Source organism: Onychomys torridus, chromosome 10 (assembly GCF_903995425.1).
Source record: "Onychomys torridus chromosome 10, mOncTor1.1, whole genome shotgun sequence".
Classification (NCBI taxonomy): domain Eukaryota; kingdom Metazoa; phylum Chordata; class Mammalia; order Rodentia; family Cricetidae; genus Onychomys; species Onychomys torridus.
Window position 1 is genome coordinate 88,469,425 of NC_050452.1, and position 23,937 is coordinate 88,493,361.

Sequence of the window (23,937 nt, forward strand, 5' to 3'; positions counted from 1 at the left end):
CTCTTAGGTGATCAGTCTTGGCCTAGAGAGAAAGAACATTCACAAGAAGCTCATATTAAAATTAAAATCAAGTTACACTCTGATGCATTGATTTAAAATAATAATCTTTAGTTGTTTTTATCCAGCGTTAAGGCCATATATTGTATTACTTTTAATTACAATGTTTGACCCTATAAATTACATTCTCATTAGATAAGAGAATAATTAATTTCATAAAATGAATTTTTGGTCACTCTACCTTCTGTTCTGGAAGTACTGGGACAATAGTTGGGTCTAGGGCAGAAGTGGAAACATGGTCGGTGCTCGGTTTTGGTGAAGTGGAAGGCATGAAAACTCCTGCACTGTCACGCTTAAAGTTGACTGGTTCTCTTTGTGAATACAGAGGCCCTCCTTCTGTTGGCTGTAGAGACTGAGAACGGGACAAAGTGGTTACATCTTCAAGTAGATGTTCAAAACTGGGAAGAATGTGAATCTAAAGGGTTGAGAGGCATCACATTAAATAATATGTGTCTTTACTAGATATTTAGCTCATAAACTGCCTTAGAAAGGTTGTGATTCTATTTTACAAATATGGTTATATATTAACAACTACTTTTAATTTATCCTTTGAGAATATCATACATGTATGCAAAGTGTTATGATTATATCCACCCCATCATTTTCCCTTCTAATGTCCTCTGGAGTCTCCTAGCACACATCTACCTCTCCACTTCTGGTCCTCTTTCTCTTTCTCCTCCCTCTTCTCCTGCTCCTGCTCCTCCTCTTCTTTTTTTAATGTAACCCACTGCATTCAATTAGTAATGTTATTAGACACATTGGTGTGGGTCATCCATTAATGCATGGGTTAACCATCAGTGACTACATCACCAAAGAAAAATGACTTTCCCTCTCCAAGCCATCAACTGCCAGTAGTGCCTCAGCTGTTAAATAAGGAGCTAAGAAGAGTTCCTGGAAAAAATGTCTCAGTAAATGGTTGAGGAACTGAATGATTTATATCTCGACTAACAGAGATTACAGGAGCAAGGCCAGTAATTGTTGATGTAACAGTGTGTGGTAGTTTAAATGCAATTGGCCCCCAATAAGCTCAGAGGGAGTGACACTATTGGGAAGTCTGGATTTGTTGGAATAGGTATGGCCTTGTTGGAGGAAGTGTGTCACTGTGGGGTCGGGCTTTGAGGTTTCCTATGCTCAAGATACTGCCCAGTGTCTGGGTGTACTCCATCTTGCCTTCTGATCAAGATGTTTGCCTGTTGCCACAATGCTCCCGCCATGATGATAATGGACTGAACATCTGAAACTGTAAGTGAGCCACCCCAATTAAGTGTTTTCCTTATAAGAGTTGCTGTGGTCATGGTGTCTCTTCACTACAATAGAAACCCTAACTAAGACACAGTATTTACATTAGAATGAATATTACTGAAGGAACTTTTAAGTTCTCACTTGCAAATTCCCAGTTACTGCAAGGTTTTGTAGGGAATCTTACCATCCCAGGAGTTTCAGGAGCTGCGCCTACAAAGGAGTCAAAAGCTAAATGCTGCTGTCCTCCTTGTACATCCTGAAGAAGCAGAAAGTTAAAGATATCTAAATCTGCAACGGGTCAGTATACATTGTTTTGCCAACCAAAGCACTCAAGCACATCCCAACTTCTTAAGAGTTTAGATTTAAGAAAAAGAAAAGCAACTGTGAGTGGGAGAGAACTGTTCTGACACTCAGTTCTGCTTCAGGTCTGGAAGTCTGTAAAGCACTGACCTCAGGGAAGGCAGTTTCTGAACATGGTAAATCAGTTTGGAATATAAGACTTTCTAATGTCATTGAAAGAGATGCGTAAGAGACTGAGGACAAGTGTCCTCGAATCCTGTCTACTACTAGTCTAGTGACTTGCTCTCCGGTTAAAGCCTCAGACTTGTTCCATTAGCTTCTGCCTAATGCCCGAAGACATTCAGAGAACACCTCTACTTTCTGAGCATGCCCATTCCTGAGCTGACTACTACTTGAGGGTTCTCCCTCCAAAACTATCCAATGTAAGTTCTCTAAGTTCATGCAAGTCCATATAAGAAATCTTTCTATGGTTTCTTATGTGTGTCCCCATAGCAATATGTGGGTAATTCTAACTTCGTCCATCTAGAAGTGTGTTCTTGGTGTTTTTCATCTGAAAGATACTCATGTGTTTAATAAAGAAGCAAGTAGTTCAAAATATAGTTTTAGCTGTAAAATTATGCATTTACTCACAGGTTCTGCTTGCTGTGGTATGTATCCAAATTGATTATAGAATGGTATCTGTCAGATTTTTGAAAAGCGTATTAGATTTATTGTGATTATTTTTGTCATAAATTTCTGAAACACAATTACTTAAAATTACATATATTTCACATTAATTAAATGCTTTTTGGAAGTCCACGATTTAGTTTAGTTTGCAAAAATCATCATTAAATGTTAATACATCTTTTAACACATATCATGAGGGATCTGAATTTAAATTAACGTCTGAAAATTTGTGCTAGATTTAGAAATTGGAATACATGGTTATCAAATTGTGCTTTAAATTCGAGTGACCACAAGTATTTTTCTTTGCAATCTTTCATTTTTTTGTATTTTCATAGTAAGCACATATATGTATATATATACATAAATGATGAGTACATGTAGATTCTGAATGTGAGAAAAATTCAATACAGAAGAGCAACAGTTTTGAACCTGGTTTTATTAGAACCATTTACTGGCTTCATTCCTTGACTATTAGTGCATTGCCACAATAGTCTACAGTGTGCTACTAAGAGGGACACCATGTCCCATTCTGTGAGTTCAAGTGACTAAGCACACACACTAACCATCCTCAGTTATTCTTTTCTCAGGGTACTTACCTTTTTCTGAAATTTAACCAATCAGACTCAAACCAAACCCTCACAGTACCTGTTCCTCAAATAGCTGTGGCCCTGTTTGCTGGGGTGATGATGTGACCGATTGTTGAGATTGCTCCCAGGGCAGAAGCATGTAAACTGGGTAGTATCCAAGCATCTATGGGCAAACATAGAAGTACACAGGAGACTCCATTAAATCAGGATGAACACTATTTTTCACTCTTTTAATGTTAGTAGTATTAAAGCTGGTATTACAGGTATGAACTACCATTTCAAGCAAATTTGAACCGTTCATAGCAGTTTTCCACTTATTATCAGATTTAGAAACAACTTGTACTCAAGGTGATACTGGACTTTTAAGGTTACATACTTACACAATTTAGGATACAGTAGATTCAACTAAATAAGGGGAGCATGTGTTCTTTTAACAAATAATGTCTTGAAAGTGTTATACATAGGTTAATATGTAAGCCTCTAAGGAGAGGATAGTCTGTGTGGTATATTTCCTATAATTTTGTGAATCATAATTCTACAGAATATGATGTTAGAAGTTCTGCCATAATGAATGAAAAAAATCAGTTAAATTTTTAATGATTTCTATTTTATTGAGATAATCCTTTGGCTGTGGGGAGGGCTCAGAAACTAAGAGGACTGCTTCCTTCAGCAGAGGACCTGGGTTTGCTTGCCAGCATACACAGGGTGGCTCACAACTATCAGTAACTCCATCCAATGCCATTTTCTGTAAGGCATCTAATGTCGTCTTCTGACTTCTTGAGGTGCTGCATGCACGTGGTGCACATGCATACACATAGGTAAAACACGCACAGATGCAAAATAAATGAATCTGAACATATTTTAAGAATAATCTTTATGAATTTTAGAATACTATAGAAATTTATAGAAGCAATAAATAAAGAAAAGCACCACGGCTAGAGTCATATACTGGCTTCAAGTTATATCTCTATGTGCTTGTAGATAAAGAATGTGTAGAAAATAAGGAGCATGGTACATGGATAACATTTTTTAATGCTGTTTTGTTTTGTATCATCAAATGATTATATTTGATATGACATTTGAAGATAATTGCCACCATGTTTCTGAAATGAATACAATTTTCCTAATAGGTTTTTACCCCAAACAAAAGTAAAAATCACCCATTAAGCATTCAGAAACCTAACAATGTTTGTCTAGTCAAGTTATGATTTCTTGGGCCTAATGCAGGGCTTAGGCCTTTGTAATTTTTAAAATTCCCCACTAAGCTTTTGGTGTAGCTACTGGATTAGTGGTTTAAAAAGGGATAGACGACTGACTTCTATTTCAGCTGTTTAGTTCATTGGGCTAAGATACTTAATCTCATTAAAACTATGTTTCCTGGGCCTTAACAGGAAGTAATTGTGTTTGTCACATATCTGGCTCTCTCTATACTTAACAATATACAATGAGATAATGTCTAGAATTGTGTTATTTTGTAACGGCAGTGGGAGTGAAACTTAATTACATAATTATACTTCCAGAAGAGGCAAGTGGTGTAACCTTGTTTGAACAAGTCAATAGTCTTCAAATGAATAATGATTTACATATAGCCCTGTTTGAATCTGATGAATTATACAAATAGTTATCCTAATATCAACAGGGTTTTCTATGTTAACATAGTAAGTTTATTAGTTAATGTCAGTTTAATTTTTTTATTGAAGGGAGATTTTCATTTAATTATAGTGTGGACTCAAATTATAAATACTGCATACAGAAGGCTGGGAAAGTTTCAGTGGAGTTTTATAACACGAATAATGTGTGTTAGTGCTATAATAAAATATAATTATTATGATGTTTGCTATTTATATCTACATATCAGATATAAATGCAAGATTCTCCAAAACAAAATTTGAGAGGGAACAAAGTCAGCTCCTTTAGTTGTTCCCCAGTGTAGGCATTTAAATACAGAGAAGACATGATATTGGGCTTCCTTCCCTTCTGCATAGGTATGTCATAGGTACCCATGCGTCCTAGATATGCTTGTTAGTTGTCTATTGTTAAAGAATCAAGGAAGCCCAGCATCAGCAGACGTCAGGAGGCCAATCATGGTGCCTCTAGCTAGTGATGGGTGGTAAACAGGTGTGAACGCCCTGATGCTGGAGACCTAGAGGAACAAGAGGGTATGCAGAGTCAATGAGCCATTTCTGTGTCAGTCACGGAATTCTCTTCACTCACCTGTGTTTGATCTTGAGGCACTTTAAAGGGAACCATGTAGGACATCTAAAGAAAACAAACAAACAAACAATCCCAGAAAATCATACAAGCAAATCATACTCTTGACCTGTTACTTAAACTTTTTTTTTTTTTTTCCTGAGATAGGGATTCTGTGTGTAGTTTTGGGGTCTGTCCTGGATTTTGTTCTATAGGCTAGGCTGGCCTTGAACTCACAGAGATCCACCTGGCTCTGCCTCCCAAGTGCTGGGATTAAAGGCATGTGCCACCACCGCCCAGCTACTTAAAATTCTTGATCTGCTTTCCCTAGAGCTAACTTCTCATGTATCATTTACATTAGTAATATTCCACTAAACTTTATCTTCTACATGAGTTGTGATTTATGCAAATTATACATGCACATGTTGTTTTAACTCTTGCTGACTATATTCTAGGATAATTGATTTTAATGTTATTTTTAAATTAAAAACCAGAAAATACAAGGAGATACTTTCGGTGAGTGAAAGAGCATAGAAGAAACAAGACATAAGAAGACTTCTGTCAACAATTCACGCTCTTGCAGACCCTCCTCTTTCTCGACAGTTGGACACCTGGTGCTCACCTGGGGCCTGGCTGAGGATCTCTGTACCCACTTTCATCAGTTATTGGATGAGAGTTCCAAGACGACTGTTAGGGTGTTTAGTCATCTGATAACCAGACTAGGTCAGATCAGGCTTTCTCTCAAACCATTGCTAGCAGTCTATAGAGGATATATCATTGTGGATATCTGGGGACTTCTCGAGCACTCTGCCTATTCCTGTTCTCATGTGGTCTTCATTTATCATGGTCTGTTATTCCTCATTCTCCCTTTCTAAGATTGCAAAAAGCACAGGGACAAATAGCCAATTGAATGGAAGCACATGAATTATGAACCAACGGCTGAGGAGCCCCCAGCTAGATCAGGCCCTCTGGATAAGTGAGACAATTGAATAGCTTGATCTGTTTGGGAGGCACCCAGTCTGTGGGACCAGGACCTGTCCTTAGTGCATGAGCTGGCTGTTTAGAACCTTGGGCTTACACAGGGACACTTTGCTCAGTCTGGAAGGAGAGGACAGTACCTGCCTGTACTGAATCCACCAGATTTAAATGAATCCCCAAGGGTGTCTTGGTCCTGGAGGACATGGGAATGGAGGGGAGGGGCTGGGGAGAAGGTGGGTGTGGGTGTGGGAGCGGGGAGGACAAGGGAACCCATGGCTGATGTATAAAATTAAAACACATAATAATAATAAAATAAAAATAAAAGAAGACTTCTGTCGTATTTCAAAGCTAATTCACAATAACCTTTATGTTCTGTCTTACAACAACAAGATGGAAGAGGCTCAACTTACAAGGTTAACACCCTGTTGGGTCTGTGGTGGTGTCTGCAGCTGTGAGAGTTCTGTCTGGCCAGCCTGGCCTCCCTGGGCAAACCCAACCTGTCCTGAGAAAGGTAGCTGATTTGGGAATAGCCCAGCCAAGCTCTCTAGTGTTGAGAGTGGGAACTGTGGGCGTCCTGGGACCTGAGCCTGTTGCTGCTGCTGCTGCAGAAACCCAGGGAAGGAAGGAATCCAGGAGTCAAACGCACTCTGTGAAAAACAAAGATAGAAAGGAAATATTACTCTCTCAAAAAAAGAGAGCTTGAAATCAAGCCTGAGTAATAAAGACAAAAATGTAGACAATTTATATACTTCAAGTGTTATGAGAAGACGGCATCTCGACTACTTATAAACCTCACAAATCGTGAGGTTTTCAACTGTCATGCGAAATATGGGGTGCAACGAACTGATAAAAAGAGCACAAGTTTCTGCAGATATTTGACTGGATTTATTTTTTTTTCTGTTTCTACTCCTCTTGGTTGGCTATATATGGCTTTGTTTAAAATAGTTAACTATCTCAAAAGTCACCAGAATTAATGCCAGGCATATAGCAAATTCTTAACAGTGTACATGGATGCATTTTGTTTTCATTTCATACCATAAGAAATGTTCGTTAGACATACATTCCCTCTGAATTGATTATTTACATAGCGGTACCTGAAACTGCAGTGGCAAAAGTTGACCATTATTCAGATTCAGGAGGAACTAGAGAAGGAGAGACAGTAGGAGAATGAGATGAGTATGCCTTTGAACTGTTTTCCACAGAGAGAGCACAAGTCAGGGCTAGCTGATCAGCTTCCAGGGTGAAGTGACACATCTCTCCACTAAGACTGCATCAAATCATAGCGATTAGAGGTTAGAGCTGAAAACAAGGGCCAGGGTTAACAATGCTGCCCCTACTATGCACGAGACTGCACAGTTTTGGCTTATGCCAGTGGTTTGGGTATTTTATGTTTATACATCTGTATTTAATACCCACACCAGTATTACTGGAACAAAGCATACAGGTGGTACTGTGTTTGGAGAACTTACGATCACACAAGGAAGACAAAACAACCCTTTAGGAACCACCCAGTAGACAAAGCAACCTCGTGGCTTGGAAATATGTTTAGAGATGTTTAAGACCTGGATGCAGACTTTTATCTCTTCCCAACGTGTTTTCACTTATTGAACACAGGAGAATGTTTTAGTTACTTAAACTAACCTCATGACTGTTGCTAGCAGACAATAGGCGCTGTGAGACAAGCTAAAAAAAAAAAAAAAAAAGAAAGAAAAATGGTGAAGGAAGGGAATTGCATAAGTTTACATGATGAAATCAAAAGCACCATGAACCACTTACTGGGGCTGAAGATGTAGCTCCTATGAGTCCAAGAAGAATTATAATTTTCATTTTCTGATGATATACCTACATGATGAGTTGTAATACTTAGCTTTAAAACATACCCTTTGCTTAAAATTGCATGACAAAAATAAAGGCATGACAAAATTTATCAGATGGCATTGTCAAATCCAAGTAGCAGTTGAGTCAGTTTCTCTATATTTTCTTATGTTTTATGGCTCAAAATAAAAAAGTCATGTTTATGACTATCTCCAATATCTAATAATCTAATAATAGTAGATATTTACAGGAAAATTATTTGCTTGATCATAAAGCTCATTTAGTGGCAGGTGATGTGGCCATATCCCTTTTAGCCTCTGATGGAAGGGAATACATCCTCCAGTCCATGGAGAACCTGCCTGGGGTCAACTGACTGGGTCCTTATTATTAGAATGATCTTAATATCTGCAGTGAAAATGTATCACAGCAAAGATCTAACAGTCCTAAGCCAAGAAAAAATTTTCACTAGAAGTCTATTAATATTCATTTCTAATCCAGGAAAGGAAAAGATAAACAGCAGTAGTGATACACACTGTAACTGGTAGAAATTCTTATCTCTTGCCTCTACTTTCAAAATTTCCCACTGTATTTCACATCATGGACATAGACACACATTAAGGTGACCACGGTCTTATATCAGAGTTTGGTTCTTAAAATATCAAAGCAAAGATTTGAAATCTTACCTTACTCCTTTGTAAGATCTGTGTCTCTTTCTTTCTCAGCTCTGCTCTTCAGATCATCTCTTAAAATTTAAAACTCATCTTTAGAAAAAAAAGGAACCAATCATGATTGAAAGGGATCAGTGATTCAGTGGGTTTTAGACAATGGCTTAGCTAATAACCCCTTTCCTCCTCATCATCATGGTGTATGCACTCCCACACCTTAAGTGATGTTTTCAGTTACCCCTGAGACATTTTTTGTGATCACTCTTGGTTTCTTCTTGGTCATGACTAACTCCCCAGGGCTAATTTTCTTCCACTCCTTTTATCTTCTTAAAAATGGATGCCTTAAATAAGTAACCCCAGACCCTTTACTAAATTCGAGACAACGTAAGTGATTTTTTTTTTTTTTTTTTACTTTGAGAAGAAAATTCAGACTGCAGATAGAACACAGATCTTAGTGAAAAATGCATGGCTTAGTTGGTAACAAATATTATCCAAGACTCTGTTATTAGGCAGAGGTAAAGTGAGCTAGATTCACTTAAGTTTTTTTTTTTTTTTTTTTTTTAAATTGGAAATAAATTCTTCCCTCATAAAATACATTCAGACCATAGTTTCCTCTCCCTCTACTCCTCAAAGCTCTCCCTGGCCATCTCTCTTCTTCCCCAGGTCCATATCCCCTCAAGTTGTTGCTAACTTACAGTATATTTAATTTAATTTGACAATACTCAAAATAAACCAAAGTCTGTTCACACACGCACCAACCAAAATGATAAAACAAGATTACAAGACTGTAAGTTAGCAACAACTTGAGAATTTCTGTTACATCCCGCAGGGCCCCAGGCAGCTAACCATCCTACTGAGTCAGGAACTTGCCAAGGCTTTGTGCAAAACAGAGATGAAGATATGAGTAGTTTCTTCTTGCTTTATAGTCAAAATCTGAAGATACTTGTGGATGGCTTGTTTTATTTTCTTTTATTTAAAATTTCCATAGGTTGAGTATTTTAAAGAAAAGTACTTAAGGGGCTGGAGAGAAGGCTCCCTTGTTAAAAGTATTTGCTGCTTTTGTAGAAGACCAGGGATTGGTTCTCAGCACCCACAGTAGGTGGCTCAAACCTGCATGTAACCACAGCTCAAGGGGCTTCACACTCTCTTCTGGCTTCCAGGGACACCGCCAGCACACACATGTGCACGCACATGTACTCGGGCACGCAGAGGCATAGATAATTAAAAACAATTTAAAAAGTAGTTGAAACAACTGGAAAGCAACATGTTGTGCCTTAGTACAGGACAGCTTCCAAGTCCTTGTATCCTAGTAAGCAATGACACACCTGAGGGCAGCCTAAGGCCTGGTTTACATACTGCAGTATGCATGTTATCTGTCTGTTTTTCTTAGTCAGCCTTGTTGTACACATACTCATCTCTATAATTGTGTCACTTACTTAGAACACATTTCATTACATTTTGCTGAACAAATGGTTTATTTCATTTAGGTGAGGAAAAAGATGGGAGATCCTGAACAGTGGCATTTAGTACAGGTCAAGGTTGAAGCACACAGGATGAAGAATTGAACCAGACAGATATGGTCACTGTAACATCATTATTTTGTTTTCCCTCAATTGCCAGCACAAAAAACAAAAACAAACAAAATCCTTTATTCAAAAAGTGCATTCTACCGCCAAGTGCTTATGACTGTTGGGTTAGGTATCAGTGAAATTATAACTGTGCTCTGTCTCAGTAACTTAAAGGATGAAGTGACTCAGCTTGTTCTTTCAGTGTGTTATCTTTGCTCCCCCTACTAACCATCCTGAAGAATCAGTCAAGAGACTCACAGAATATAGTTGTTGATTTGACCACTGTTCTGTGGATCATTAAAAATAATCTGAATTTTAGCATACCTTAAAACAAAATTATTCTTTGCAACATATGAACTTATGACTTCCCAGAACTTCTGACACATATTAATGCAGTTAAGATGAGTTGCCCGTGTCATTGAGAGAGATGAGGTTCAGGAGATCCAGTGTCTTCCTTTACTACTTATTCAGTGATACAAATAATTTCTGGGACGCTTCTGTAGCCCATGTCCTTGCCAGGCACCAAAGGGACCTTGATATTAGCGATAAGAGAATGGTTTCAGTCTCTAAGGGAATGTAATTTCCTTTCACTGTCAAAAATGTGAGAGATGGAGCTGCAGAGAGCTCAGCAGTTAAGAGCACTGGCTACTCCATGCCTCCTGTCTGCCATGTGGTGGAGGGGGCAAGGGAAATGCCCTCCCCCACCTTGGCCTGTCATCTATGATGGGTGAGGGAGCTAACCCTCCCCATACCAGCTGCAGCCCTCGGAAAGTGGGCCCTGCATCTCGCCTGGGCAGCACAGCAGAACTGATATTATTGACAGGGCTACAGGTGAACCAGTCGGAGAACGTGAGTGTGGAAGATCTGGCTCTGCCCCTCATCTGCCATATTGTGGAGTGGGTGGTTGAAGAGATGCCTCCCATCCCCATCCCTACCTCTGACCACTTGTGAGGGGTAGGAGAGCTGGCCCGGCCTCTTCACTGGCTACAACACTCAGGAGAGTGGCCCCTGCACCTGGGGGGCTGACCAACCGTGCAACTACCCAGACCCATCCCATCTATGATCTGCTGGAGCACGCGAAGGGGTCAGTCCTGCAGACCCAAAGGTGTAGGATCTTCACAACACAGGGCAACAACAGTATACCCAGGAATAGTCCTGGTGAGAACCCAGCATTGATGGTGTAGTAGAAATTAGACACCTCCAACCAGACCAACCACTCTGCAAGGAGCACTGGCCAGTAAGGATACCTGGGCAAAGGGGTTTACCGCGTGACTCACTGTGTTACACTACAGCTTCCATGACGAGATTTTTAAGTTTTTTCCATTTTTTAAAAACGATTTTACCTTTTACCTCTTAAATTTCTTTTGTGGGTGGTGGTGCAGGGGCGGAGGGTGGATACGAAGGGACAGGGAAATGTATGGGATCAAGATACATCATATAAAAGACACATACATCGAGGAATATTTTATTTGGGGCTATGTTTGCCAGGGCAGAGGGAGGATATGAAGGGATGGGGAAATGAATGGATGGGATCAGGATGGATAATGTGAAAGAGACAAAAATAAATAAAAAGGAAGTGTTTTTTTTTTTTTTTTTCTTCTAAGAGCACTGGCTGCTCTTCCAGAGTGCCTAGGTTGGGTTCCTAGCACCCACATAGCAATTTACAACTGTCTATACCTGTAGTTCTATAGAATCCAACCCCATTGTACAGCTCCCATAGGCATCGGGGCAGGCAAGTGCCTCACAGTCATATGTGCAAAACACACATGTACACGAAATAAAATAAGTAAAAAAGAAAGGGCCAGAATTGTGGTTAGAATTCTAGTCTTTTAATTCGTTTTATTTTTGTCTTTTGAGTCTTAATCTAGCATTCTTTCTAAGGCGTCTAAATCTCTAACTTGAGAGGAAAACACACAATACCATAATAATTTATCACTAATTAGAAAAGTATAAATAAAAGTGAGTTTATATATTCTCAGAAATGAATTGTGATTTAACTCAATGAAGTCAATAAGTTTTTGTTACCAAGAATTACTTTATTTGTAGCTTTATCAGAAAACCACAGAAGAGAAATACCAAGTTTTGCTCTTTTCACTTATGAGGATGTTTATTTTTAATTTCTGTGAAACTCTACTAAGCTATAGTAAATCACACTATTATAACTTTCTTCAAGCATACGCCACTGACTGATGACTAGTGTGTCAAATTATTTTGTTTATCTGGTGTTTTAACCTTTAGGATTATTAATACTAAATTTTCATACTTATTTTTTTTTTTACTCCTAGTGCTCAATTTCATGTGATCAGGACTTCTGAATTGCTCACTGCCTTATTCTTTGTGCCTCTCCTAAACACACTTCTCAAATATTTGTTGAACAGTTGAATGATGACTTATAAATTCTAGACACATTTTACACAATGGCATTAAATATGAAAGCACTCACAAATATTGTCATAAAATATTTAACAAGACATTTATATTGCTTAACATAATTGCTCTTCTCTATAAAAACTTATTTCAAATGAGTGAATTATAATATATCAAAATTACTTAGATGGGTTTTTATATTCTAAGCAGAAACTATACATGCAGTTTAAATTTTTTCCTTTATGTTAGACTAGTGCATCATTTCTGATGCTTGTGTATGAAAAAGAAGTGGAGATTTGTTATTATATGTTTTCAAATTTTTCTATATTTCAGCAACTACTTTTTTTTACCTACTTGAATACTGAATCTGAATGTTGTGTGACAGAGAGGTAGATATTACCAGATAAAAGGATCAGAAGTAGGAGAAAGTTACAAATGTGAAGCTGTGAAAAATGATGCTGGACCCTGAATGCTGGAAGTCTGTCAGATAAGCTAATGTTATGGGATCAATGTGGGTAAGCCTACAGAACTAGACATCAGTTTGTCATCCTGCTCCACCTTTGGGAATATTCCCCTACATTACTCCTTGGTTATCCATATTCACATAATTTTGTTCTCTGGAATTAGTGATGAAAACTGTCACCCTTAATTTCTACCTCTTTTTCTCAGAATGTTTACTAGTCTTTGTAGTAGATGTGGTGATGTGCTAATCATAGGCCCAGTGAAGATTTAGAGTCTTTTTGTCCAGCTACTGGGAACTGTCATCAGGAAGTTGGGAATTAATCTCCCTGATCCTCCTTCCAAGTCCAACAATATCCTGAGACTCACTGATGCCCAGGCTGCTCATGGTCTCAGCTCTCCAAGTCCTCCACTGAGCTATGAGGAATACACAGAGTCTTCACTTCTGGTTTCTGTTCTTACCTTCTTTCCCTTTCTGTGCTGGAATTTAGCTCCAAAGGTCCTTAACAAATTCCTTGCATGCCAATCTGGACTTCAAAATTTCCAGTTCAGCCTATTTTAGGGCCTCAGCCTGAGATACTTGCCAAGGCTTTCTTTGGGCATGGAAATTTTATCCATGAACGTTATAAAGAATCCATCTTATTGTATCAGGAGTTATCCATTACTCATGAGCTAGCTAGCTTTGATTTATTATAGGGAATAGATTATTTCTAAAAAAATATAACTTGTTAGTCTCAACCACTAAGCATTGAATCATAGGTATTATGTTTGTGCCCTAAGACCATAGTGTAATATCCAAACCTAACCTTCTTATTGATTTGTTATTATCAATTTTAGGAATCAGCATCAATATTTTCTGCCATAATATATATAAAAAAATAAATTATTTTATGCTATCATGGGAATCAAATGATTAAAGAAAAATCTCAAGGCCTTTTTTGGCCTTTCACGGACAGCCCATCAGTGAAGAGTTTTAGTGAATTTTGATTTTATAAAGTGGCTTTTAAAACTTCCTCCTATCACACTGGTGTAATGCATTTCTAACAAAAATAAATACGACGCTTCACGATAATCTCACAGAAAGAGATTTCTCTTGGTGAAAAGAGGCACCTGACAGTCTTTGTAAAGCATCCTGCAGACATTTGAGCTATGAGTAGAAAGTTAGGAACAATACAAACCTCACAAAACCTCACAAACATGCAATTGTTTGTTTCAAATATTTAACTTGTGCTTATCTTGAAGACAGCCTGTATGATGTGGCGTTTAGGAGTGGGTACTCTGGAGTCATGCTGCCTGGTGATAATTCTCAACTCTTTCAGCTGCAGAATCTTGAACTGTGAGCGAGTTTTAAACCTTTCTCTCTGAGACATTGTTCTCCTTACTGTAAAATGGATTGCATTTTTTAGTGTTGAGGTGATTGATGTCTTGGAGATCACACTAACCAGTAGGTGTTATGTTAGCCAATAGATTTTAAATACTTTAAGCATCACAAGGGCCTCAGTATAGACAAATAATACTTATTTGTTGAATGAATAAGGGAATGAAGTACTTATTTTTACAGCATGGTGAGTTACTTCACATTTGTTAGGGAGAAGAAAAATGAAAGACCTAAATACAGAGCACCCACAGTCTACTGAGGTAGTGACATACTCCTTTGTAAAGATATGTAAGCTTTAATTCTTTCATTAAAAAACTTGACATAAATACAGAATATTGATGTTGTAGTCTTATTATGAAGATTTCACTCCCTTTTATAAGCCCATACCCCTTAAATTCTATTTTTTATTTTAGGGAATGCTGTGCTGGTGAACTAATCCTGTGACCTAAATAAATAAGTAAATGCCCCAAACACTCAAAAATCCTCAAACTGAAAACAAAACCAACATTAACAAAACAATAAAAGGTGTCTGATTTGAAGCAGCTCCAAATTTCCTTAATGTTATTATTTCTACCAAGTTGAATTTCAAGCTGTTGTTTTACAATAGGCTATTCACTGTTGAATCTGAAGAGACAGAAGCAGCAGTTCTGGCACAGCATTGTCTTTATTATCTAAAGAACTCTTCAAATAACCAATAACATGGCTTTGTTGCTGCCATAGTACTTTATAAGGTGCCCCGCAAACAATGTGGCAAGACTGCAGCAAGTTAGAGTGCCAATAATCAGGTTCTTGGCTGTGTGGTATGAATGTGTTTTCTCATTGGATCCCCCTATGCACCTGCAAAGTATGGTTATCAACATTAAATTGATAAGAAAACAAATTCTAAGAGGTTAGTTTGCTAAGTGTAGCCTAGTTCTTTAGCAGTAGAGTTCAAGTTTAACTGTTTGTGAGCTTAATACTTGTTTCAATATCATAGACTTTCTATTTACTTGGGACCAAAACACTGGATAGTTTTCTCAAGGATTTTTTTTTTTTTTATTCTGTTGGTTAATTTTTTTTTATTTGTACTTCCAGAGTTTTATATAAGATGTTTGGGTCATATTCAACCATTTCCCAACTCTTCCCAGACATACATCTTCCTACCCACCAAACTTCATGTCCATTTATTTCTAAATCTGACTAGACCAATTTATGCTGCCCAGATATTCTTAGATGGGTGTTCTTCCACTGGAGAGTGGTTGACTTACCAGAAGCTGTACTCTTAGAATGATTAAAATTTCCTTTGAGGATTTGGTGAAAATTTCCCAGATCTTTTACGTGCTATACCCCCCCCCCATATATATTCTTTAAATCAATACCTTCAAACTTATGAATTTTCTGTGACTAATCTTAAGTTGTTAGAGGATTTTCTAAGTTACAGCTGTTAAGTAGGCGATTCATTTTTCCTTCTTCCAGAGACCTAAGCAGCTTGTATCTGTCATGAGGAAATGAATCCAGAATTGTTCCAGTCATCATTGCACTTAGTTGAGATCACTAAACATGAAGGTCACTCAGTAATAATGCTTATTGTTCAGGTTATATTTGAGCTAAGAAGTACGATATTTTTCTATTCCTTTTCCAAGGAGCCATTCTACCTGCAATAACAATTACTGGAAGCAACCAAAGCCAAGAACTAAGAAGCTGGAATCACAGACGGCTTCCTTCTCTTAGAATGTTTTTAGAAAGGAAGTGCCAGGATTCATGAGCATCTGTTGCATCAGTAGGCAGACTTATTTATAAATTGTATCAATTTATATTTTTATCCAATAAGAAGTTCTTGTGATTTATGATATTATTTCAAAAGATTGCTCCTTTTTTGTTATGATATTTGTGACTACATTAGAGACATTAAGAATCTCAATTGTGTATGGCGCTATTTCAAGGATATTTTGGCTCTCCTGTATTCTATTCTTCCATATGTAGATGTGGATCCCTGACATGCAGACCATCCCTGCATTCTGTTATAACATTTCACACTTGGAACCATTTTCTGAAGGGTGATGTTGATTAAGACATAAATAACACATCATTTGTCTAACATGCAGACTATGTCAAGCCCTCTACAGATGTTTAATTTCTATGAATCAATTAAATTGCACTACTTCTCCCCACAAATCTAAGACATATTTAGATGTGATTTTGATGTTCTCATTTTCAAGTGAGGAACACAAAGCTCATCAGGATTCAAAAGCCTTATCAAGCATATATGGATGAGGTCCAGTGCCAGAATCCGAACTGAAATCTAACTCCAGAATACTCTTGGAAAATCACATTAAAACATGTGTGCTGGGAGTGATGATCCTCTGGCACATGAGGTCTCATAATGCATGTGAGATCACGTTCTTATTAATATGTATTTCTTCTATTATTATCGTATATACACATAAGAATAAAAAAAATTAAAACAGTGCAGATAACTTACTACTAAAACATCTCTTTGATGATTACAATATCCTAGAAAATGTCACATCATGATTTCATTCACAAGACAGAAACTGAAAAAAAGTCTTGTAGATAAACCATTAAAAAGTGTTAATAAATAGAATCTAACCCAAAAGGTATAAATGAACATTTTTAACCAATTAAGAAAAAAATCAGTAAAAAAGTATTACCATTTAAGATTTGCTAAGTGGATTACTGGTTTCTACAAAGAAGACCAAAGAGTTCTATGAATAAACATTGTGTAATGATTTATAGACTGTCTGAGGATGGGTTATGCCTAAGACCTAGCTTTCAATAAGTGTTAGGTTGGGCAGAAATGCCTCTCTTAAAAACCAAGGTGACTGAAATAACTGGTGTGGAATAATTTGTGGTCAGTGAGGTTGATATTTGTTTGCAAGAATGTCAGGAGGAGGCTGACTGCTGGGGTACTCTCACTAGCAATTACTCGTCTTTAGTTTCATGGAACACAAATTTCATATGTTAATTATTTTTCCAGCAAAGGTTGCTCTTTAGGTTTTCATGTTGAAATAGCAACTTGATTTGCTTAGGGCCTTCATAAAAATTCTAAGCCCAGAATAGCACAGAAAGTTAAAATTAGTTTAAAAAAAACTATTCTAATTAAAGATGGTTAAAGGCACTTTTAATATCTGCCTATAAAATACACTTATACAAGAGTAGAGAATTGAAATATAGAAATGCATTTCCTAATTGGACATTTCATGGATCCTTTGGAAAAATGACCTTTAGATCTAAAGATTAGATGAGTTTTATCTTGGCATGGGTAGATGAATACAAGTTGAGTCCAGAGAGGAAGAACTGTTAAGATCTGGCCTGGAACTAATTCTGTTCATTTAGAAGGAAGTGCTTGAGAAATCTTTGGCAACCCCTCTGTGGTATTGAGAAATTCTCAGTGGAAAATTCAGTAAAACTAAGTGCCCTATTCTTTCCTTTAAAGGTCAAACTAATACTAAGTAATTCAAGGGAATATCTTCCATAATGACGCACTCATGTCTGAGTGGGTGGGAGGGTTGGGATTTCTGAACGTATGACCACCATGAGACACCTGGACCAGGAGAGGTAAAGCTGACAAAAATGGCTGCTGTTTAGAAGCACAAAACTGTGAGTTCCAAACCTCCCTCTGCGTAAGTGCCTCAGCCTCATGTTTATAACATGTAAACCCTGTTTGGATAAAAATATTGTTAGGAGAAGGCTCTGATGAAATGCAGAGTGGTGGTTCATAAGGATACTAATGACTACCATTAATGTGTCGATATGATAAATTTTTACATAACTAATTCATTTTATCTACCTAATTTATTTTCTGTACATGGCCACTTAGTAGCATGAGTTCACCTTATGATGGCTCAGATCTGGTTGTCATTTCATGCTCTTAATAGCCATATAACTTTGGGCAAATTATAATTAATCTGTATCTATTCTCATCTCCATAAAATGAGACAAACTATACAGTTATAGGATGTCTACAGAAAGTGAGGAATGTTGTTCACAATTATAATGACCCTGGCAAAGCCACTGGAGAGGAAATGTGACACTGTTTGATCCCAAAGGGAGAGGGCTAAGTTCTCTAAACTGACTTATTTGTGTGTGAGCCTCTACCACAACAAAAACATCCCCAGGTTTAATGAAGAAAAGTTACTTAGATAAAAATCAATTTGATCAGTTAAATGTCACCAATACTATTGTATACATGCCTATACTCCCCTTGTCTCATTTATTGTACTTGCTTTGCTAAACCATAGTATTCCGTATTGAAATGAAGACATAGTTCTTCAACCAAAATTATTTATTGAGTACTAGGAATAATCCAGAAAAATTTCACTCAGATAATTACTTATGAGCAAGTGAATGTGATACTTTTTATGTGAAGATTAATAAAATAAAACTATGGGTATGTGCATTAAGGGTAAGTTGACATGGTAAGTCCCCCCCTCTCTGTCTATCTATCTATCTATCTATCTATCTATCTATCTATCTATCTATCATCTATCTATCTATCTGTTATGTGCTTTTTTTGTGTTAGGGGCTTAAGCAGTGTAAGTTTGCCCGTAATTCCCCGTATATTCCAAGAAAGCCTGCACACTTTCATCCTTCTGCCTCAGCCTCCTGAGTGCTAGGATTACAAGTATGTGCAACCATATTCATCTCTGACAAAAACTTTATAATGCAGAAAATCCTGGAGTTGGGACATGGAGGCAGGGAAGAGTCCTATCAGGCAGATACACAAGGAAAGAACACGCTAAGCATTGTGTATCATGTGCAAATACATTGGGCATGAGATAATTTGACAGCTTGGGAATCATTACTAATTCAAGATAATTGGGATGTAGGATACTTGTGGCAAATTGATAGGAGGTGAGGTAAAGACTGTAGTTAGGGTCTCTTCATGAACAATTTTCTTAGACAAATAAATATTATTGAATTCCATCCTGTTGGCAACTGGCATGTATTAATTAAGCAAAGCGATGTATGCATCACCTGTTAGTAATGTCTAGTAAATATTTCCATGCCTCATCCCAGTACATCTCATGGTCTAGTTTGTAGCATTTACACTCAGTGATTTGCTTTGGTCAGCTAAATATGAGTGAAAAAATATATGTTACTTCTGGCCAGAAGCTTTAAGATAATGTACTGTTTTCTTTCTGTGGTAACCACTGGCAATGTTCCAGAAAACAGCTGTTCATCGACTTCAGTTCTTCAGTCTGGATTCCCCAGGGTCAAAAAATGTTCAGTGGAGTTTACAGAAGATCTGCAGTGCAGGGGGGAAGGGAGAGACAAGCAGCTGAAATTGGTGGATATCAGGTCTGAAATATTTTACCTGTATTTCTGGTGAGAAACTACTCTTGAGACCTTATTTCCCTATTCTTAATTATAACTAGTAACTATGATAGTATCATTTGACTTGTGGAATTACTGTGAGAATTAAAATACATAATCCAATAAATACTTTATATACCATTTGAAGTACAGGGAGTCATCTTTAAGAAGCCCCATCCAACCAGGTGGTGGTGGCGGCGCATGCCTGTAATCCCAGCACTGGGAGGCAGAGCCACGCGGATCTCTGTGAGTTCGAGGCCAGCCTGGGCTACCAAGTGAGTTCCAGGAAAGACGCAAAGCTACACAGAGAAACCCTGTCTCAAAAAAAAAAAAAAAAAAAAAAAGACGCCCCATTCATAATCATGCTGACACTTGCAATGCATTCTTGTGAGGCTCCCACTTCTTAGTATGCTTACATGTAAGGGGATCAATTTCCAACAGTGATTCCAACAAATATTCTCTCTAGTTACTGAACATATCCCCCCTGAAGTCATGTAACATTTTTCCTTATCTAATTTCAAAAATCAAGTCTCTCATACAGGAATACTAAATTTGAATAAAATGATATATGGAACCAGAGACTCTAACAAATGTGTCTTTCTACATCCTGGTAAGTCTGATCTTTGAATATTTTGTCTAAATATTTATGTGGCTAATTGAAAAGAAGTAGAATTTCATCATCCATAAGTGCTTGCCATGAATGATGCATGCAGCAACTTAGAATGCTGTACTGAGATGAATTTTAAGGTGCTAAATCAATTTTAATGGCTGAAATGGGTACAGTGAGTCCCTATGAATTGCAACTGTCAACACCAAAGCTGGTTAATATTAGCTCATTCAAACTCCCTGGGCTGTAGCTCAGTGGTGCACTGCCCATCCCTCACCACACGAGGGCGCTCTCTCTACAGCTGTATGTTTGATATTTCCATTAATGTTCTTTTTTCTTATAAAATGCAAACTTCATATCTTCATGAAGCACTTCTAGTTTTTTTAGATAAAGATTCCTGACCCTCCAAATCCAAATAATTGAACATATGCTTCATCTCAGTCAATTATATGCATTGAAGATATTGGAAAAGTTATAGATTCTTGGATAAAAAAAATAAAACATTCCAGGATGATTTATGGTCATATAACTCCTAGGTAATGGTAAATGTAGCTTATGTTTACTATAAGGTATAAAGCATAGAAAATGTGTAAAATCAGAAAAAAGCCAGTTATTAAGGAGAAGTCTGTCTTTATTGAAATCTAATTTTGAAAGCTTACAAATTGGAGATGTGTCATTTGTTTGGATTTTACTTAATGATATTTAGTATAACTCAGAGCACATGCTATAATCTCTCAAGGACTGTGCAAACAGTGGAAATGTATCCAGTTTCCGTAGGATTTCCACTGAAAAGGGCATGGACTCATGTGTTGTTGAAGACAACACAGAGCAGATTCACACATGCCATACTCCAGGGATTAGTGTCTAGAATTAGGAAATTAGATGTGACATGAGAAACCAATGAAGGTACTCACCAATAAGAACAGGCCACCTTGTCTGCCAGTGAGAGAAAGCCAAAGGAAACAAAGCCAGAAGGGAAAGTCAGAAGCCAAGCCAACTCAAACCAGGCCACTGCCTTCCTCAACCTCCCACCTGGGGCAATGGCATCGTCAGTACACCAGAGCTGAAAAAGCTTGGCCACAAGCCAGTCATCTGTGTACCCAGAGGCAAAACTGAACTGCAGTTTTACCAGTTATTTCGATGGCTAGTTAATTTCAAGGGTCAGGTGTTTTTGTTTTTGTTTTTGTTTTTTTCCCCATCTATGTTTTCTACTTATCACCCACTCAGTGATGCAGGAATGTTCCTCAGAGAAACATGAATTACTTTTCAGTAGATCTTTTATTATAACTCTGCAGACTGTTGATATCAAGGCTTTGAGTATAAATGAGTACTGTCCATCATTGAAAATAAACCTTTAAACATTTGCTTAAATGAATAAATGCTAAGCATTTAGATCTCAAGAGGTTATAGGTGACGTGTGGGTAGAATGCTTTGTGAAAGGTCCCTTTTATTGTTAAGGTGACATCCAGAGACTAGACACAGAAGCACAGAGATATGAAGAGAGTGAGCACATATCAGATATCAGAAAGGGGACAGAATTATAAACCTGTGGTCCCCAAAGTCAGCTTTAGACAATTTGTAATTATTTCTGGTATTACTGACAACTTCCAAGGCTGTATTGTTTAATTGTTGGACCTGAAGAACGATCTTCCCAAGGTAGGGGAAACCTCGCTGTAAATCAGAAAGAGAGAAGACGCTTTAAAAGGGAAATCAAACTAAGTGAGCTGAATCTTTCTCTAAGAAATGAGAAGTTCCCAAGACCAAAGAAAAAGGACTGTCATCTTCAGTTTCTAAAGGAAGGATAAACTGTTTCTCACTAACAAATGCAACAGAAAACATAATGTCAGAAAATCCTCGACACTCTGATTAAATGTGTCCATGAAAACCAAACTAAGCACGTTTAAAGGAAAACAAGCATGTTTAAGACTTTGTAATTTGCATTGTAAGCTTTGTTTTGTGAGAACCTGGCATGTTCAAAGGATGCTGAGTTAAATACACCAAAATCAAAATTTAGAGAGAGTTATAGAAGTTTTGTGCTAGAATTTTCCCAAGAGGTGTTTGTACTAACACACAGAGCAGAGGGTTTTTGTAGTGTGGAAGGTACATGTCTGTTTGGTTTCTTTCCATTGTTCTTTTCTTCTTTTGTTTCTTGGGTCACAGTCTTGCTATGAAGCCCTGGTCCTCTGGATTATAACATGTAGCTCCTGCTGGCCTCAAGATTACATCGAATTTCTTGCTTCAACTCCTCTAAGTGTTGGGATTACATTCTACTTGTATTTTTCTTGTATAATTAAATTATACTTATCTTTCTTTTATATACTTATCTATTTCTGTGGAGAAGAAATAAGGTTTGAGGTTTTGGAGAAAGTCAAATAAGCAAGAGAATTACAACCCACTCAGCTTTCTCCTTGTACTATACTTCATTTAGTAGATACAACATTTTGTTTTTCATTTTTTTTTTTCTGATTGCCATTGACTACTTAAAAACATACTGATATGGTGACTGGGATTATATGAAAAGAAACGACTATATTTGGGGGCATTTGGGCATGGAATATAAAGGTGATAAAAGGTGAGAGGTTGGAGAGCATCATGAACGGTACAGCTGAGAACGCAATCAGAAATCCTTGCTGTTTTCGACGTCAAAGTTTCCATTACTACCGAAGTCAGGGCATCTTGGGGAGGCCACCTCTACAGCAACAGACAAGCAGGTTGGAGAAGGAGATTGTCCAGGATGAAATGAGTGGCTAAAAATGTGAATTAGAACAGAGGCAGCTTCTAGGAGGTTCCTTTCAAGGAGCTAACTGCCTAGGCCAGCAGGGATGCTGAGGGAAAGTCTGGAAAAAAGGCACTTGGGCCTGCAGCATAGACAGGACTGAATTATTCATGCAGTCTACTACATTTCACTATTCTCAGGAGTTGTGGCTTGGGGATTTGATGGCTGTTAGGTTGGAAAGATTCTTAATATAAGATCCCAGATGATCTTAGTGTGGAAACATAGGAAGCAATGTGATGGTTTGCATCTCTAGAGGCATGCTGCCGGTTTTCGCACAATACTAGGATAGAGTTCACCAACAGGAAGTCTGAATGGAACTGCTGATGCAGAACATAGGCCTGAGATATACTTTTACTTGACAGCAATGGCCACCGTCTTTCCAGAACAACCCCATATTTGCCCAACTTTCAAATAAATCTATTCCCTCTGATGCACTGAAAGGAGCCAGAAAATGCAAATCTACTCTAAAGTATGTTAGAGCCTGTGCCAGGCTCTATCGAAGCACTATACTCTCTTCTTCTCTTTTTCTTTCTTTTTTTTGTTTTTGTTTTTTGTTTTTTTAGACAGAGTTTCTCTGTGTAGATTTGTGCTGGGTTCGAACTCACAGAGATCCACCTGGCTCTGCCTCCCGAGTGCTGGGATTAAAGGGGTGTGCCACCACCACCTGGCTATACTCTCTTCTTTAGCACTTGTTTTATTCACGTCTTGTTTTATCTTTTTTCCCTCTGTATGTAACTCTGTTGTACTGTAATATGACTGAGAACAATTATTTTTCTGTTGCTGATGCCTCAGTTCCTACTCCACAGAATAACTTCTGTAGCAGATCTAATAACTCCTGTAGCAGAAGAGAACTGAAGGCTGCTTGTTAATGACTATATTTGGAGTAGAGCTGAGAGAACAGCAACATGATGTCTTATTCCATCGAATATATTCCTTAGCCTAGGCTTTGCCATTTTGGGTGCTTCA

General features: G+C 37.7%; 1 protein-coding gene across 1 annotated transcript; it reads right to left on the reverse strand.

The window, feature by feature from the left end:
* Positions 1–229: 229 nt before the first annotated feature.
* Positions 230–7,847, reverse strand: Odam (odontogenic, ameloblast associated). Its single transcript, XM_036200368.1, has 9 exons — positions 7,797–7,847; positions 7,662–7,703; positions 7,115–7,162; positions 6,431–6,667; positions 5,067–5,111; positions 2,911–3,015; positions 2,230–2,277; positions 1,484–1,555; positions 230–400 (listed from the first exon to the last, which is right to left on the reverse strand). Exons 1-9 carry the CDS (start codon positions 7,845–7,847, stop codon positions 230–232), a joined length of 819 nt encoding a protein of 272 aa, XP_036056261.1.
* Between the last annotated feature and the right edge of the window lie 16,090 nt (positions 7,848–23,937).

Bases quoted from the DNA above. Each gene is read 5' to 3' on its own strand.
- Odam (XM_036200368.1), bottom strand. From the start codon at position 7,847: ATGAAAATTATAATTCTTCTTGGACTCATAGGAGCTACATCTTCAGCC. The intron at 5,112-6,430 runs GTAAGTTGAGCC...TGTTTTCTTTAG, and splicing joins CCCAACAGGGTGTTAACCTT to ATGTCCTACATGGTTCCCTT. The intron at 3,016-5,066 runs GTGAGTGAAGAG...GTTTGCCCATAG, and splicing joins TGCCTCAAGATCAAACACAG to ATGCTTGGATACTACCCAGT.